This window comes from Cryptomeria japonica, chromosome 8 (assembly GCF_030272615.1).
Source record: "Cryptomeria japonica chromosome 8, Sugi_1.0, whole genome shotgun sequence".
NCBI classification, from domain to species: Eukaryota; Viridiplantae; Streptophyta; class Pinopsida; order Cupressales; family Cupressaceae; genus Cryptomeria; species Cryptomeria japonica.
In genome coordinates, this window is record NC_081412.1 from 408,967,991 (window position 1) to 408,984,084 (window position 16,094).

General features: G+C 32.2%; 1 protein-coding gene across 1 annotated transcript in view; it reads left to right on the forward strand.

Moving 5' to 3' along the window:
- LOC131028581 (probable CoA ligase CCL7) overlaps positions 1-16,094 on the forward strand; it is a 122,310-nt gene that overhangs the window by 65,234 nt on the left and 40,982 nt on the right. Inside the window, exon 3 of the mRNA XM_057958893.2 lies at positions 9,913-10,058. Within this exon, the coding sequence (XP_057814876.2) occupies positions 9,913-10,058 (146 nt within the window). The remainder of the gene's footprint in view (positions 1-9,912; positions 10,059-16,094) is intronic.

The following is a 16,094-nucleotide window of genomic DNA, read 5'->3' on the forward strand; positions in this document are numbered from 1 at the left end:
TTTGATAAATCTTTGTGTTTGTGTTTGTGTTGTTAATTCATGCCCATTCACGATTGACAAAACAAATAACTAATTACTATAAACAATGCTCATTATCATACACTCCTCGATATTTTTATTTTATTGATTTCCAAATCAACCAACATTTATATTTGAACATTGATTGTCTAGACCTTGTCCACTATTTTTATATTCAAGGTTTTGAAGACAAATCTCTTGTTGTGCTACTCTTTTGTTGCTTTTTGAACCCTTTTAGCTATGTACATTGAAGACCAAACCACAGTTGGAAGTTGTTGAACATTTTACTGCTTGATTTTAAGGAATGTTTCCTTGTTACTATTTTATTATTGAATTTCATTTTCTTGACATTGATTGTTGGAATTTGAATGCTAAATCATATTAAGGGTAATTATTGTTCTTAATTTGGTAAGGTGTTACCTCACGTAAGAGAATAATTTAATTTAATTATTTATCTCAAAGAAATAATATTGTAATCTCAAAACAACAAGAAGATTTTTTTTGGAAATATTTTAATAACAATGTAGTGTTCAGATCTCTAGTATGATTGAATGTTTATTTTTTTAAAAAATTTCTCTTTATTCTCATAGATAACAAAGAATAAATGAATGACAAAATTGGATAAGGCTAACCTTCAAATTTGGGTCGTGTTTGGTAAAAATAAAATCTAAATGAAATTTGACAAGAGAAAAAAAAGAAATTTCTTTTTTCATTAAATTCATTTTATATAAACTTATTTTTTAAAACAATATAAATAAATGTTAGAGTTATCTTTTATTAGCTAATAATTATTTATTTAATTATTAGTCTATTATACTCTATACTTAAGCTAAACTTAGGAATCTTATAATTCTTTAGGGTTTCGAGTATCCTTTTATAAAGATTCTCTCTTTGTAATTTCATAACAATTATAATTATTGAATTGCATTCTTGTTGCACAACTAATATGACTCCTCTTTTCTAGATCTTTGAATTCTTGCCTCTATAGCTTTTTTGCTTCTCTCTTTCTGTGACAGATTTGCATGCAGATGATCCTTGGGATCTGTAGAGTTGATTTTTCCTCAACTCCTATATGGTATCAAAGATCCAGATTTGCATGCCCCTGTTCTCTTCATGAGGGATTTTGAGCCTTGTTCTTCAGATCTGTGTATTCGGGGGTTTGTGCAGTTGCTTTTTTCCATTTCTGGGGGTAGCTGATTTTTTGGTACATTTTGGTGCCAAAAGGACCTCACAGTTGGATTTAGGAGGCCGATTCCACGAATTTTGATATAGAATTCGATATATTTTGGTGAAAGTATAGTCAGAGGCAAAAAAAAATTTGGTTTATGGGCTATACGACCCTCTGTACAGACGTAGGGCGATTTTTTATTTATTATATATATATATATATATATATATATAATAAATAAATATATTTGGTTTATGGGCTATATGACCCTCTGTACAGACATAGGGCGATTTTTTATTTATTATATATATATATATATATATATATATATATATAGGGTAGTTAACGGCTTGCCCAGGCTGATGGGGTTAACGCAGACCATCGACGGTCACTTAACCGTCAAGGCCGCTTTGGCCGTTACCCTCAGTCTCCCAAGCGGTCACTGCCCGATGGTTTTTTAAATTGTCGACTCCCACTGCAGGCGGTCAACACACCGCTTGACTGCCCGTCGCTAGGTTTCCACCCGCCGCTACTCTGCCCTCCGCCTCCGCCGCCCTTGCACCACTCCCGCACCGCCGGTTTGTTTTCGGCCCTCCCTTGTCTTTTCCGGCAATCGATTTTGTTTTTTAGCCACCATTTATTTTTTCGGCGAGTTTTTCCAAGCAGATTGGTTTTTTGGCGGTGATAGCCATACAACTATCAAATTTATGCTCGCAGCTAGATGACATCAACACAGTGTAGGCAACCTTCAGGCCCCAAATGGGCCCATCCGGAGCACCTTCAGTTTGTTGGCCATATCTTGGGCACACGGAGGCATTTTTTGACAAACCTTATATTGTCAGAAAGGTCTTTCCGAGCTCTATCCAAATCTGGAGGTTTGAATTTTTTATTTTTCTTTTTTGATGGTGTTTTTTCTATCAAAGCCAGAGGTTCATTTTTGCACTCCGGGAGACATAACTTGAGCATCCGAATTCCATTTTTCAAAAACTTTATATCATTGAAAATCTTGTTTTGTGCACTTTCTAGCCATATGACTTTTCTTTCCAGATTCTGCTCCAAGTCCATTTTATTCAGTTTTTTGCTTTTCAGCACTCTGGTGAATATCTTGGATGTTTCAGGTCCTAAGATCTCTTTCTTTGAGTAGGATGTCTCGTCTTTGGTTTTTCTTTCTGTATTTCCATCTTTATGTCTCTTCTAATCATTGTAGACATTTTTTGTAAGCATTTTCTTAATGCAAACACACTGAAATAAAGTGTCATTATGCATTGTATACTTAGGATCTTGCATATCTTGTGCCTTATTGTACATGCGCTACATTATAAAGTGCCATGGGGGGGTTGATGTTTGCTTTTTTTTGCCATCTAACTTTGTCACATGAGTGTTCCTTCCACGACATTAGCCTCATGATGTGTGTCAAGTGAGTATTCCTTCCACGACACTATGTACTTTTTCTGCACCTTCGATGTTCATGGTTCTTCATCATGTAGTTCTTGTTCCATCATTTTCAATGTACTTGTCATCTCTCCCTTGTCAGTATTATGGGGGGTTTCTCCTATTGTTATAATGCTTCCTTGGTTTGATTGATCAACTCTTCAGGCTTTGGTGTTTTATGTCATTTGTATCTTCGAGTTCAGTTGTTTGTCTTTGTTTGTCATCTAATTCGAGTAGTGTCATTTGAGGGTATTCATGTAGATTACAATCTTCTCTACCTATTCATGTTCTATTTTAGTGGAGGTTCTTTAGATCAATAGTTACTCTTCGATAGTGTTTGCAGCTTCTTCATGCTTTAGTGGTGTTCTTCATGATCTTTCTTTGTTCCTGTTTTCTAGGACATTCTCTTGTTTGGAAGCTTCTTCAGACCTTCACTAGTCTTCATCTGTTTTTGGAGTAGAGTTTTTTCCCATGTGGTTTTCTCTATTTCTCCTCCTTATAGAGACTCTTTTGTACTTGGGCACCTCATCAGGCCTAGTTGCTGGGACCCATTGTTGCTTTCATGCATTTTTTGTTTACATGTTTTTTAGTTCTTCGTTGTTTTCTAGCTACTCCCATATTCATCTTAAGGGGGCGTGTTAGAGTTATCTTTTATTAGCTAATAATTATTTATTTAATTATTAGTCTATTATACTCTATACTAAAGTTAAACTTAGGAATCTTATAATTCTTTAGGGTTTTCACCTTTAGGGTTTCGAGTATCCTTTTATAAGGATTCTCTCTTTGTAGTTTCATAACAATTGTAATTATTGAATTGCATTCTTGTTGCACAATCAATATGACTCCTCTTTTCTGGATCTTTGAATTCTGGCCTCCATAATTTTTTTTCTTCTCTCCTTTTGTGACATGTTTGCATGCAGGTGATCCTTGGGAGCTGTAGAGTTGATTTTGTTGGCATTATAACAGACAAGAAGAAGATTGGCATTCCAATCACAATGAGAGATTGTTGGCATTTCAATAAGGATATTGAGAAGGTTGTTGATGATTATGGATATAACTGATTAAAGATGTTTTACTATCTTGATATTATTATTTTGTCATTGATGTCAAGAAATTTATTTTCTAATTCAGTATGATGTTGCCATAGCTTAAGAAGTATGATTTGATGAGTATAAAGATGTCGGTAAAAGACACAGAAAGAATATGATGAATAAGGGGATAAGTTATTCAATGAGTTAGACAATGATGAGATCATGATGTTTAGATTGTTTTGATATCCTACATATGTTTTTGTTTGAAAGATTAATACTATACTATGTTACTGAGCAAAGAACCTAGTTGGTAAACCCTAAGGAACCTAGTCGGTAAAACCCTAATGTTATCGCTATCGGTTAATGAAGGCAGAATGTCTACTGAGTGAAGTTTAGTATTCACCGAGTTGTTACTGAGTTACAACCGAGCTATAACAGAATGCATTAAATGTTTACATGTGATATATAATGAAGGAAGCTGATGAGATGGAGCGGATTAAATGATTGGTAAGCTGTGTATGAAGATTGTTAAAGAATCTATGGTAAAAAAAAATCAGCAAGAAGATATATAGCTCAGATTGAACCGCAATACCCTAACACAAGTTCCAAGGTGAAAATGCAAGTTCCAAGTTGGGGTAAAACATTTTCAGATCGAAGGATACATTGAACCTAGACAAGATTGAAGATCTGATGGCTATGATTGATCATGAGAAATGTGATCAAGGAGATTAAGCAGTTGGAAGATTGTTTATAAATAGGAAACTGTTGATAAACAATGTATGCGGGCTAGTGTATGCACAGGGATGCTATATAGTGATTACCAAGCACAAAAGCTTGAAGACTTGTTAGAATAATAGAGTCTGTAAGCCCAACAGATAGACAAGATTAGTTCTATGTCTAGATTGTATTGAACAAATAGGAATCTGCTTTAACATTTTTAGATGTGAAGTTGCAGACATATTTTTATTACTGTTATTTTGAGAAGTAGTAGAAAATCTCTTAATCGAGTGGACTTAACAGTTTTATTTATAAAATCCTCTAGTAAGGTGACATTCTTATTGAGTGTTTGAAATCCTTTAACAAGGTCACTTCTAACAAGGTGAAGATCCTAACATATTTGAGGGAAATCCCTTAACCGGGTCACATCTAGCAATGTGTTTGTAATCTTTACAGGATTTTCTTTTAACCAAGCATACTCTAGAAGAGTATATTTCTTAGTGGGTCCAAAATCCCACAGTGGTTTTTCCCTATTTGGGTTTCCATATTAAATCTAGTGTTATATGTTTGTGATCTTATCTATTTATGGGTCTGCATGCATTACTGTTTTTCTGATAAGGTTACCGAGGTTGAATCTGTTGTTTTTATTGAAGATTAAGTTTGAATGATTCACCCCCTCCTCCCTCCTCCCCCTTCATATTGTTAGCTTGGCATATGTACTAATCATATTTAGTATCAGAACTATTAGATTTTTCCTCAACTCCTATAACTCTAATAAATATCCATAAAAATAAAAAAATAGTTAAACAGTTCAAGAAGTTGAGATTAACTGGTTAACGAATTGGGTTTTCTTTGTGAAAACCCACGTTCAATTCCCCATAGAAACATCTAAAATGGAATTCTAATGTTGATGTCATACATGAGCAAGATATTTATAATTACTATTCAATTAAAAAAAACATTGCTAAATAGATTTGAAATCATTATAAAAATCTAGCATGTGTATAAACCATGATAAATTTATCAAAGTTAAGAATAAGAAAACATGTGAAATTACAATAACAAAGATATTTTTTGTCAAAAATGTGCAATCAAGAGTCAAGGATTTAGAAGTTAAAAAATCTCCAAGTTACCTAAATCACTTGATTGAGATGATATAGAAACATTATCACTACTCGGTTCATCAGAAAAAAGTCAAACTAATCTTCACCTGGCACTGATATGTCTTGTAGAATTTGTCATTGTAAAGAAGGTGTAGAGGCATTTTTTGATTTTTTCATAATTAATTTTAAGTTATTGTGAATGTAGAAAAGATCTCTCAACTTTTCAAACAAGAAAGTGTTCTTTTTTTTGGAATGGATGCAGTCAATGCAACTCTAGTGCCTGTCACAAGAGAATGAATTTTCTCCTTGACTCAACATGTGAATATAAAAGCATAGAAATTTAGGAGTTTATGCTCCATAAGTCCTCCCCTATTTATATCCAGCACATCAATTTGTGCCATGTTGTATTTGGTTGTTGACATTCCAAACATTCCTTCTTCTCTCTTGTATTTCTAATGTTGACCTATGATTAGAGCTATAAGTACTAAATTTGTTCAAACCTATCGATGGATTTTAAAAGCCTTGTCATAATTTCATAATCACCTTGTCTATCAATTTGAAATAGCTTAGGGTTTAAAAAGAAAGATGTTGCATGTAAAACTTTGTGTACATTATTTTCCATCTCGAATCAACTATCTCCCATATCTCCGCATACTCTACTTCTATATTATTTAGTTCTTGTCGAATATATTCTTTAAAATGGTCCAAGATTTCATAAAGCATGTCAAGACAAGGGGTGTTACTATCAACAATTGGTCCATATACATTTACAACCTTTGCTCCACTTTTAAAAAATGGCTAGATTTAAATTTATTTTATCTATGTCATTAGGAAATTTAGAAAGCACTACATGTTTCCTCTCATTGGTACACATTATATATTTCAAAGTTTCTTTTTCTTCAACCACATTGAATGGAATGACACTTGAATAAAATAAATCAACCAGTGCATAAACTACTTATTTTTCTACCAGTTTTTAAATTGTGTTCAATGTTCCACTCTTTTTTTATATTCTTGTGACATTAGGTATATTGGAAGAGGAATACATAATAGGTGTTATGAATATAGAGATATCCTCTACAATTATATATCTTTTTATGTGCTTGTTATCTTTCCTACAATTGAAAACGATTGATCTTTTGTAAAGCAACTCTAATATCAGAAGTCACGCACAAACATGCAGTAATAGTTCCTCTTAGACTGCCTAAAATATAAATTAGTCCATTATCCTTTTTAAACTTCCAATAAAAGGTTTCTAGTACATGGTACATTTGAGCTTAGCACCATTGTAGGTCACATGTTTCCATGCCTCATTCATTGACTTTTTGGAAGCCACTAAATTGTAAAATCAACAAGTTTCAAATGGAAAATAATATTTAATATTCAAAACATTAACTAAATCTATTTAAAAAATGAAATAAAATATATAACATTTTCATTTTTAACTCAAAAGAAAATTCTAGGTAAATTCTATTTAAAAAATGTAAAATTAAAGATAACTAGATTTTATTTAAAATGTTTTACCATTAAAAATTTTATTACCAAAAATAAAATAAAAAGTCTTGAATTAAATTCTATTTTAAACTATATAATTAATAAGTAAAGTAAAGTAAAGTAATATTATATTTAAGTATATTAAATATTAAATAATTTTATATAAATAAAATTATGAAATGCTTGTATATTACATTTTGATTTTATATTAGCATCATTAAAAAAATATAAAATACATGTTTAAAATTTTATACAATATAAAAAACCTAAAATAACCCTTAAACTACAAATCAAACCATGACAACCTACCTGGTAGTTGCACTAAGTTTTGTAGAAGTGGATGGTGATGGTGACTTTGAACAACCTTTAAGTTGATGGCCCATTGTGAAAAATATTCCTCTCACCCTCTATTTATCTATTGTCACACCTTGAGACCTCTATCACAACTAAAGAAATTCAATTCTAGAAAAAATGTGTTGATCCCTAGCCACAAGTGAAAGAAAAATTTATTCTCAACAATGATCTTGTCGAAACTGATATTGCATTTCATCATACTTAAGGCTTTAATTTTTTTTCTTAAAAAAAATATATCAAAAACACTAAAAAAATCTTTATAAAAATATATTTTAATAAAAATCAAGTTACCTTTTCTCCTAAGAAATTAGCCACAAATTTTAATGAAATTTATAACTTTCTTAAATGTTTTCTAAATTTTGAAATTTAAGCAAGAAATATAGCTAAGCTAAAAGAATGTTGACCTTGCAACATAAAATAATAGCTTAGAAATATTCAAGGAAAATAAAAAATACACAAGATAAAAGAGTGGTTTGTTTGTAAGAAGATAGAATGACTAAGAAATGCCTAAGAAACCAAGAAGCCTTAAACCAAGAAAATTGTTTTTCTTCTTCAACAAGAATTTTTAGTATTATTTTGTTAAGAAAACTCATGAATTAGTTAGAATTTAAATTTATGATCACCTATTTAGTGTTGGAGTGTTTTGCTACTAAATTATTAGTCCTGACAACTATATGATTTATAGTTTTGTTGTGATTCATTTTCCAATACCCTCCCTTAAACCATACTATAGGTGCTCAAGGCTCCTAGCTTGGTCTAGTTTTGATATCATGTTAGAAGTTTTCATGGACCAATTAGAAGTTGAACTCAAAACCACTTAACTGTTGCCGTAGTTGATGATCAGTTCATCTATGGTGTGGTGGCTCATTTCCCAACACATACACAGCCCAAATAGAAAATATGAAACCATATGCAATGAGAAAATTCTAATAAATTCTCAATCCACATGAAATATATTATTGACTAGAATCAAGAAAAATATTATATTGTCCATACCCCAATATGGTCACATAATTCACCTAAAAAAAAAACACAGGAAGCCCTTGTAGAATTGGAAATGAAACTAACTCTATCTTAATATTTGATATGAAATACATTATATGGATTTAATAAATACTACATGATCATGCTTCTTTTATTATTTACTTTGAAAGACTGATTTACTTTCAACAATGTGAATTGAACTTCCTATTGCAAAAATAGTGTCAAGCCAAATTAAAGGTGATTTTTTAATTTTATTTTATTCAACATATTTACAAAAATAGATTCATAATTAATTTTTAATAATATGATTCTCAACCTTATCCTTATGTAACACTTGAAATTTTAAGAGGGGCACACCATTCATTTATCACCTACATGATCTATAAGATCAAAACAGTTTCAAGTGAAAACAAGGTTGAAAAAATTCCCAACTTCATTGGTGTACATGTTTACAATAGTGGTTTCATAACTATTTCTAACTACCTTATCCTTACTTGGACAATTGAATTTTTAAGAAGAGCATATATCTATTTCCAACTACCTTATCCTTACTTGGACACTTGAATTTTTAAGAAGAGCATATGATTCATTTATCACCTACTTGACCAAATTCAATTTAATCCTTATTGTAAATGTTTACAAAGGTAATGTTGTACCTACACGAAAAACCATATTGAGTCATTTAAGTCATGATTTATTTGTTTCTTCTTTGTAAGTTAAATTTAAGTCCTTGTTTGTTATGGGCCAATATGGTCATCACATTTGTATCCAACATCTTTTCAAAGATTAAGAGAAGATTTTTCAAGCATGTTAAGCAAGGTGGACATGTTAGTTGAGATGTAGGGAGAAGAATGAAGTGTATAGGTAGGAAAATGGAAGTCTTTCAAGACTTCTCTTGAAGAAATAAAATTTACTTTAGGGCAACTTCAAGCCCAAAAATTCATGCAGGGAGTTCAACTAGATGTGCCAAAGAGAAAGTCATATTAAAGATCCAAATCATTAAAAAAATGTCTCCAAGAAGCCTAGGCACAATCCTAGGTGGTCATGTGTCACATGGCAAGACGTGCACTTTTAAATGTCAATGAAGAAGTGGATCATTTAAGTGATTCAAAGATAATTTCTCAATTAAATGACAAAACACAACACTGTTTTTGAAAGAATTTTTTTTTTTTTTTACTTATGTCAATAAAAAACTAGAATGAAAAATATACATGACACCTACATCAAGAAGCTCAAAAACACATTGCTAAATTTCATTCTTCAACAAATGTGAGCACCACTATATTGTAATGTTGATTCATATTCCTAGTAATCAAATTGATAGCATGTTCATTATTTTATTTCAATGACAAACCTTTCAAAACATCAATTAAAAAATCTATTGAATAGTTATCTAATACTTATATAACTCAAACTACATTTAGATAGGGTTTCCTATAACTTGAATAAATTGAGTTGAGCAGCAATGCTTTATAAAATATTTAGTTAAAATATGTATGCATATGCACAAGTTCTTTAGAGTATACTAGACTACTAGAAAATCATGTTTTTGTCTAATTTAAAGTTTAGAATTCTCTAAAAGTAGCTAAGAATATTTTTTTGCGACTTGCAGGATACTTCAATAATCCAAATGCAACTAAAGATACATTCGACAAGGATGGCTGGTTGCATACGGGAGATCTGGGCTATTTTGATGAGAACAATAACTTATTTATTGTTGATCGTATTAAGGAACTAATCAAGTGTAAAGGATTCCAGGTAAATATTGTCTACAAATTTAATTCTTAATCATTTTCAAGTTGAAAAACTAGAAGACATTTAACACTTAACTTGAAACTTTAGAAGACACATATAAAGACGTAAATCGAGCTAACTTCAATAATAGCCAAAATACTCTTTATTCTTAAATAAACACATAGATCAGTTAACAAGTCTATTTCATTCCTTAATTTACTTCCATAGCTTCATTTGATCATTCTACATAAATCATAATAAACACGAATTTTCTATAAAAGATAAAGATTCTTTATTCCATAAATCGATAAAAGTAGTATCTCAATCTTACAATACTTACGCATTTCAAGTTGTCATAAGTTCAATAGTAAAATAATACAAAGTAAAGGGTGAGATGTGTCCGTTGATCTGCAACCCAAGCTATCGTCAATGCAATCTTTAGCATGAAGACGAGAACAAGATTCGGGGGCTTTTTCCGTCCAACCTTGAAGCTTACGCTTCCCCTGAATTCTTGGTCAATCAAGAATACCCGACCCTGCATGAATTGTTTAAACCAAAGAATTCGAAAGACAAGAGGGAATCTAGTGCATGCCTAGATGAAACAAGCATTTTCATTTTTCTAATTCATTTAAGAAACAAGCATTCACTATCATTCAAGGATATGGTAGAGAGCATAAAATAATGAATTCCATCTATTTCTATGGATAATTCAAATAATTACTCGACCCAGTATAATGCCATGCACAACAAAAATAAATAGTTGGAAAAAGTAACTATTCTCTCTAAGAATCCATATTCGGCACCCGTTCTGGAAGGCAACTTTCTACACACAAGCCTATCCATAACTTGGTTCCCACAAACAAGAATCTTTTAACTAATTGATGTAACATCTTTATGATAGTTTTGATACTTAATGTTAACTACAGATGCCAAACTAATAAGATGAGAGGGGGGGGTGAAACATACAAACTTAATATTCCATAAAAACGTCAGATTCAACCTCAGTAACTTATACTTCAGTAATATAGCCAAAACTGTTAAACATGCAAACTCAAAAGCATATAAACATCATAACACTCATAACACCAGATTTAACGTGGAAACCCATATAGGGAAAAACCACTATGGGATTTCAAACCCACTAAGAAATATACTCTTCTAGAGTATGCTCGGTTAAAAGCAAATCCTGTTAAAGATTACAAACACATTGCTAGATGTGACTCGGTTAAGGGATTTCCCTCAGATTTGTTAGGATCTTCACCTTGTTAGAAGTGACCTTGTTAAAGGATTTCAAACACACTTAGAATGTCACCTTACTAGAGGATTTTACAAATAAGACTGTTAAGTCCACTCGGTTAAGAGATTTTCTCTCACTTTATAAAATAACAGTAATAAAAATCTATTTGCAACTTCACATCTAAAAATGCTAAAGAAGATTCTTATTTGCTCAATACAATATAGACATAGAACTAATCTTGTCCATCTGCTAGGCTCTATACTTTGTTATTCAAACATGTCTTCAAGCTTCTGTGCTCGGTAATCACTATGTAGCATCCCTGTGCATACACTTGCCCACATACATTGTTTATCAACAGTTCCTTATTTATAAACAATTCTCCAACTGCTTAATCTCCTTGATCACATTTCCCATGATCAATCGTAGCCATCAGATCTTCAAACTTTGACTAGGTTCAATGCATCCTTCGATCTGAAAATGTTTTACCCCACCTCGGAACTTGCATACATTTCTTGGAACTTGTGCTAGGGTATTGCGGTTCAATCTGAGTTGTAGATCTTCCTACCAATTTTGCTTTGCTATAGATTCTTTAACAAACTTCATTCACAACATACCAATCATTTAATCTTAGCCAGCTCATCAACTTCCTTCATTAAATAATGCTTTTATTCATTCAATGCATTATGTTATTACTCGGTTGCAACTCGGTAAATAATAAACTTCACTCGGTAGACATACCACCTTCATTAACCGATAGCGATAACCTTAGGGTTTACCAACTAGGTTCTTTGCTCGGTAACATAGTATAGTATTAACCTTACAATCAATACCATATGTATGATATCAAAACAATCTAAACATCATGATCTCATCATTGTCTAACTCGGTAATAGCTGCCCATTGAATAACTTATTTCTCCCCTTATTCATCATATTCTTTCTGTGTCTTTTACCGACATCTTTATACTCATCAAATCATACTTCTCAAGATATGGCAACATTATACTGAATTAGAAAATCAATTTCTTGACATTAATGACAAAATAATAATGTTAAGACAGTAAATATCCTTAATCAGTTATATTTATAATCATCAACAACCTTCTCAATATCTTTATTGAAATGCCAACAATCTCTCTTTGTTTGTTATAATGCCAAATGCCAACAATCTCCCCCTTTGGCATTGATGGCAAAACCAATTGATTTGACCTTATTGATTCAGATTGTTGTCAGATTTTGAAATGTTGAAATGTTCTCCTCCTGTCATAACAATTCTCCCCCATACATTAGTCTTCTCCCCCTTTGACAACAATGCCAAAAAGTAAAGAACTAAAACATAATTTCTTCCTGTATGAAGTGATTTTCTGCTATTGTGTGTCAATTTAGTCTCGGTCAGAGCATTTATGTCTTCAATTCTTGTTCCTTGTATTGTTTCCTGCACACCTTTAGAAAACATCCTAAAGTGTGTAAATCAACATCAACTCCTAAAAGATATTCTGTAGAATCATCGAACTGATGCTTTCACCAAACTTGGTCAGTGAGTGGAAGATAGGGGTAGAACCCCTAGCTTACTTCTGAGATACTCAAAAGTGTCCCTTGGCAGTGGCTTGGTGAAGATATATGCTATTTGTTCCTTTGAGCTAACACACTACAACACCGCTTTCTTCTCTTGAGCTTCTTGTCTAAGATAATGATTTTTGATAGAGATGTGCTTTGTCTTAGAGTGCATAACAGGATTCTTTGAAATGTTAATGGCACTAGTATTGTCACAGAATATAGTTACTGGCTTGGTAACTTTCTCATTTATTCCATCTAACAGTTGTTTGATCCATGCTATGTTGGTACAATTCAATGCTGCAACAATGTATTCAACTTCTATTGTTGACTGTGAAACACATCCTTGTTTCTTGCTAAGCCAACTAACTAGTCTTTCTCCTAAAAAGAAAGCTCCTCCACTTGTACTTTTCATATCATCAGTGTTGCCTGCCCAATCAGCATCAGTATAAACTTTTAAATCAAAGTCATTTCCTTTCTAATATACTAAACCATAATCCTCAGTGCCTTTCAAGTATCTGAAAATTCTCTTGATTGCTGTCATGTGTGTTTCCTTAGGATCTGCAGAGAATCTTGCAACTATACCTACTGCATGTGCTATGTCTGGACTGTTGTGAACAACATATTATAACTTTCCAATCATGGATCGGTAAAGTGTCTCATCAATAGATGCAAATTCATTATTTTTTGATAGTTTACAGTTGGTAGTCATAGGAGTACCTATTGATTTTGAATCCTCTATTCCAAATTTCTTCAAGATTTCTTTTATGTACTTGGATTGAGTAATGAAAATCTTATTTTTTATTTGCAGTATCTGTAAACCTATAAAATACTTTATCTCACTAATTAATGACATCTCAAATTCTTTGCTCATTTCATTTCCAAAGTTCTTGCATAAAGAGTCATTTCCACAAAAGATAATATCATCAACAAATATGGCTGAGATTAGTATTCCATTTTCATCATTCTTCATGTACATATTGTTGTTTTCACTTGTCCTTGTAAAAGCAATCTTGATTAGATAAGAGTGCAATCTTTCATACCATGCTCTAGGTGCTTGTTTCAAACCATATAAAACTTTGTTCAATTTACATACCTGATCTTTATTCTTGTCTTCAACAAATCCTTCAGGTTGTTCAATAAAAACTTCTTCTTCTAATATACCATTCAGAAATGCAGATTTGACATCCATTTTATATACCTTGAAACTTTTGATAGCAGCATATGCCAACAATGTTCTTACTCCTTCAAGTCTAGCCATAGGTGCAAAAGTTTCACCATAATCAATTCCTTCTTCTTGAGCATAACCTTTGCAAACTAGTCTTGCTTTATTTCGAATGACCTCACCTTTTTCATTCAGCTTGTTTCTGAAAATCCACTTTGTACCGATTACATTTTTGTCCTTCGGTCTTGGGACTAGTGTCCATGTGTCATTCTTCTTGATTTGATCAATCTCTTCTGTCATAGCATTTATCCAATCTTCACTGTTAAATGCCTCTTTCACTATTCTCAGTTCAAATTCAGATATCAGACATGTATAATGTCTCAGTTTGTTCCTTGTCATCACTGGATCATTTTTATCTCCTATAATCTGACTTAATGCATGATGTCTTCTGACATACTTGGCTAATACAGGCTCGGTAGGCTCTATATGATCTTCTTCATCACTCGGTAACTGGATATTCTCTTTATTTCCTTCTACAGCTTTCTCTGTAAGACATGTCGGTTGAACATAGACAAATTCATCATAATCTTCTGGTTCTTTGGAATTTCCTTTATCATTTCTTACTGCAAATTCATCAATTTTCACATTTGCACTCTCTACTATTTTGTTAGATGATTTGATCAGACATTTAAATGCTTTGCTTCTAGAAGAATAACCAAGAAATGTTCCTTCTTCACTTTCTGATCAAACTTGCCATTTCTATCATTTTTGTGTACATAGCATCTACTTCCAAAGATTTTAAAATAGCTTACATTAGGTTTCTTGTCATACCAGATTTCATATGGTGTCTTCAAAGTTCCTTTCTTCAGTTGTACTCGGTTCAGGGTGTAAACTGATGTGTTTATTGCTTTTCTCCAAAATGTTTGTGACTCTTTCTTTTCAATCATCGGGGTTCTAACAAAATCCATAATAGATCTGTTTCTTCTCTCAGCAATTCCATTTTGTTGTGGAGTTCTCAGTGCAGAGACTTGTCTTTTTATACCATGATCATTGCAGAATAAGTTGAACTCATCAGATGTGAATTCTCCTCCTCTATCTGATCTAAGATATTTCAGTTGTCTTCCTATTTCATTTTCAACTCTTGCCTTGTACCATTTAAACATTTGAAAAGCTTCTGATTTTTCTTTTAAAAACATAACTGACATCATCCTTGAGTAATCATCCACAAATAATATGAAATATATCACCATAATAACTTTGAACTTTCATAGGACTACAAAGATCAGTGTGCATAAGATCTAAAATTCCTTTGGAATTGTAGGACTTACTTGTAAAGCTTGATATTATCATTTTACCCATTTGGCATCCTTGGCATATAGCAGTCTCAAGTTTTTCAAGACCTGGTAGACCTCTTACTCGGTGCTTCTTACTTATTTTGATCAGATTATCAAAATTTACATGACAAAACCTTTTATGCCATAACCAGGTATCATCTATCTTTACATACAGACATTTATTCCGAGTTGAGTCAAGGTGAAATATGTTACCTTTTGTTTGTGTCCCGGTAGCAGCTAACTTTCGAGGCTTGTCATGAACTTTGACAATTCCTTTCTGAAATTCTATTCGGTATCCTGTATTGTTTAGCTGTGCTACACTCAAAAAATTATATTTCAAACCTTCAACTCAATAAACATCATTGCATCTTGCATTTTCAAGAAGTGTTATGGATCCTTTACCTTTTACCGGACATGGTGCATCATTACCAAATCTTACATAGCCTCCATCATAGTCTTCTAACATAACAAACTTGTGTTTATCACCTGTCATGTGATGTGAGCATCCACTATCTATGATCCAAGAATCATTAGTATTTATGTGAGATATTAGGGCTTTTTCTTCATACCTTTCTTTATCTGATCCATCTTTGATAGCCACATAAACTACGTCCTCTTTATCAGTTTCATCTGATTTATCATCATTGGATTCCTCATCAGCTATTAAGCATGACTTTTTATGTCTTCTTCTGAAGTCTCGGTGTCCTCTGTAATGATTATCTTTCTGTCTATCATCTCGGTAATCTCTCTTTTTAGTAGAATATTTGTCAG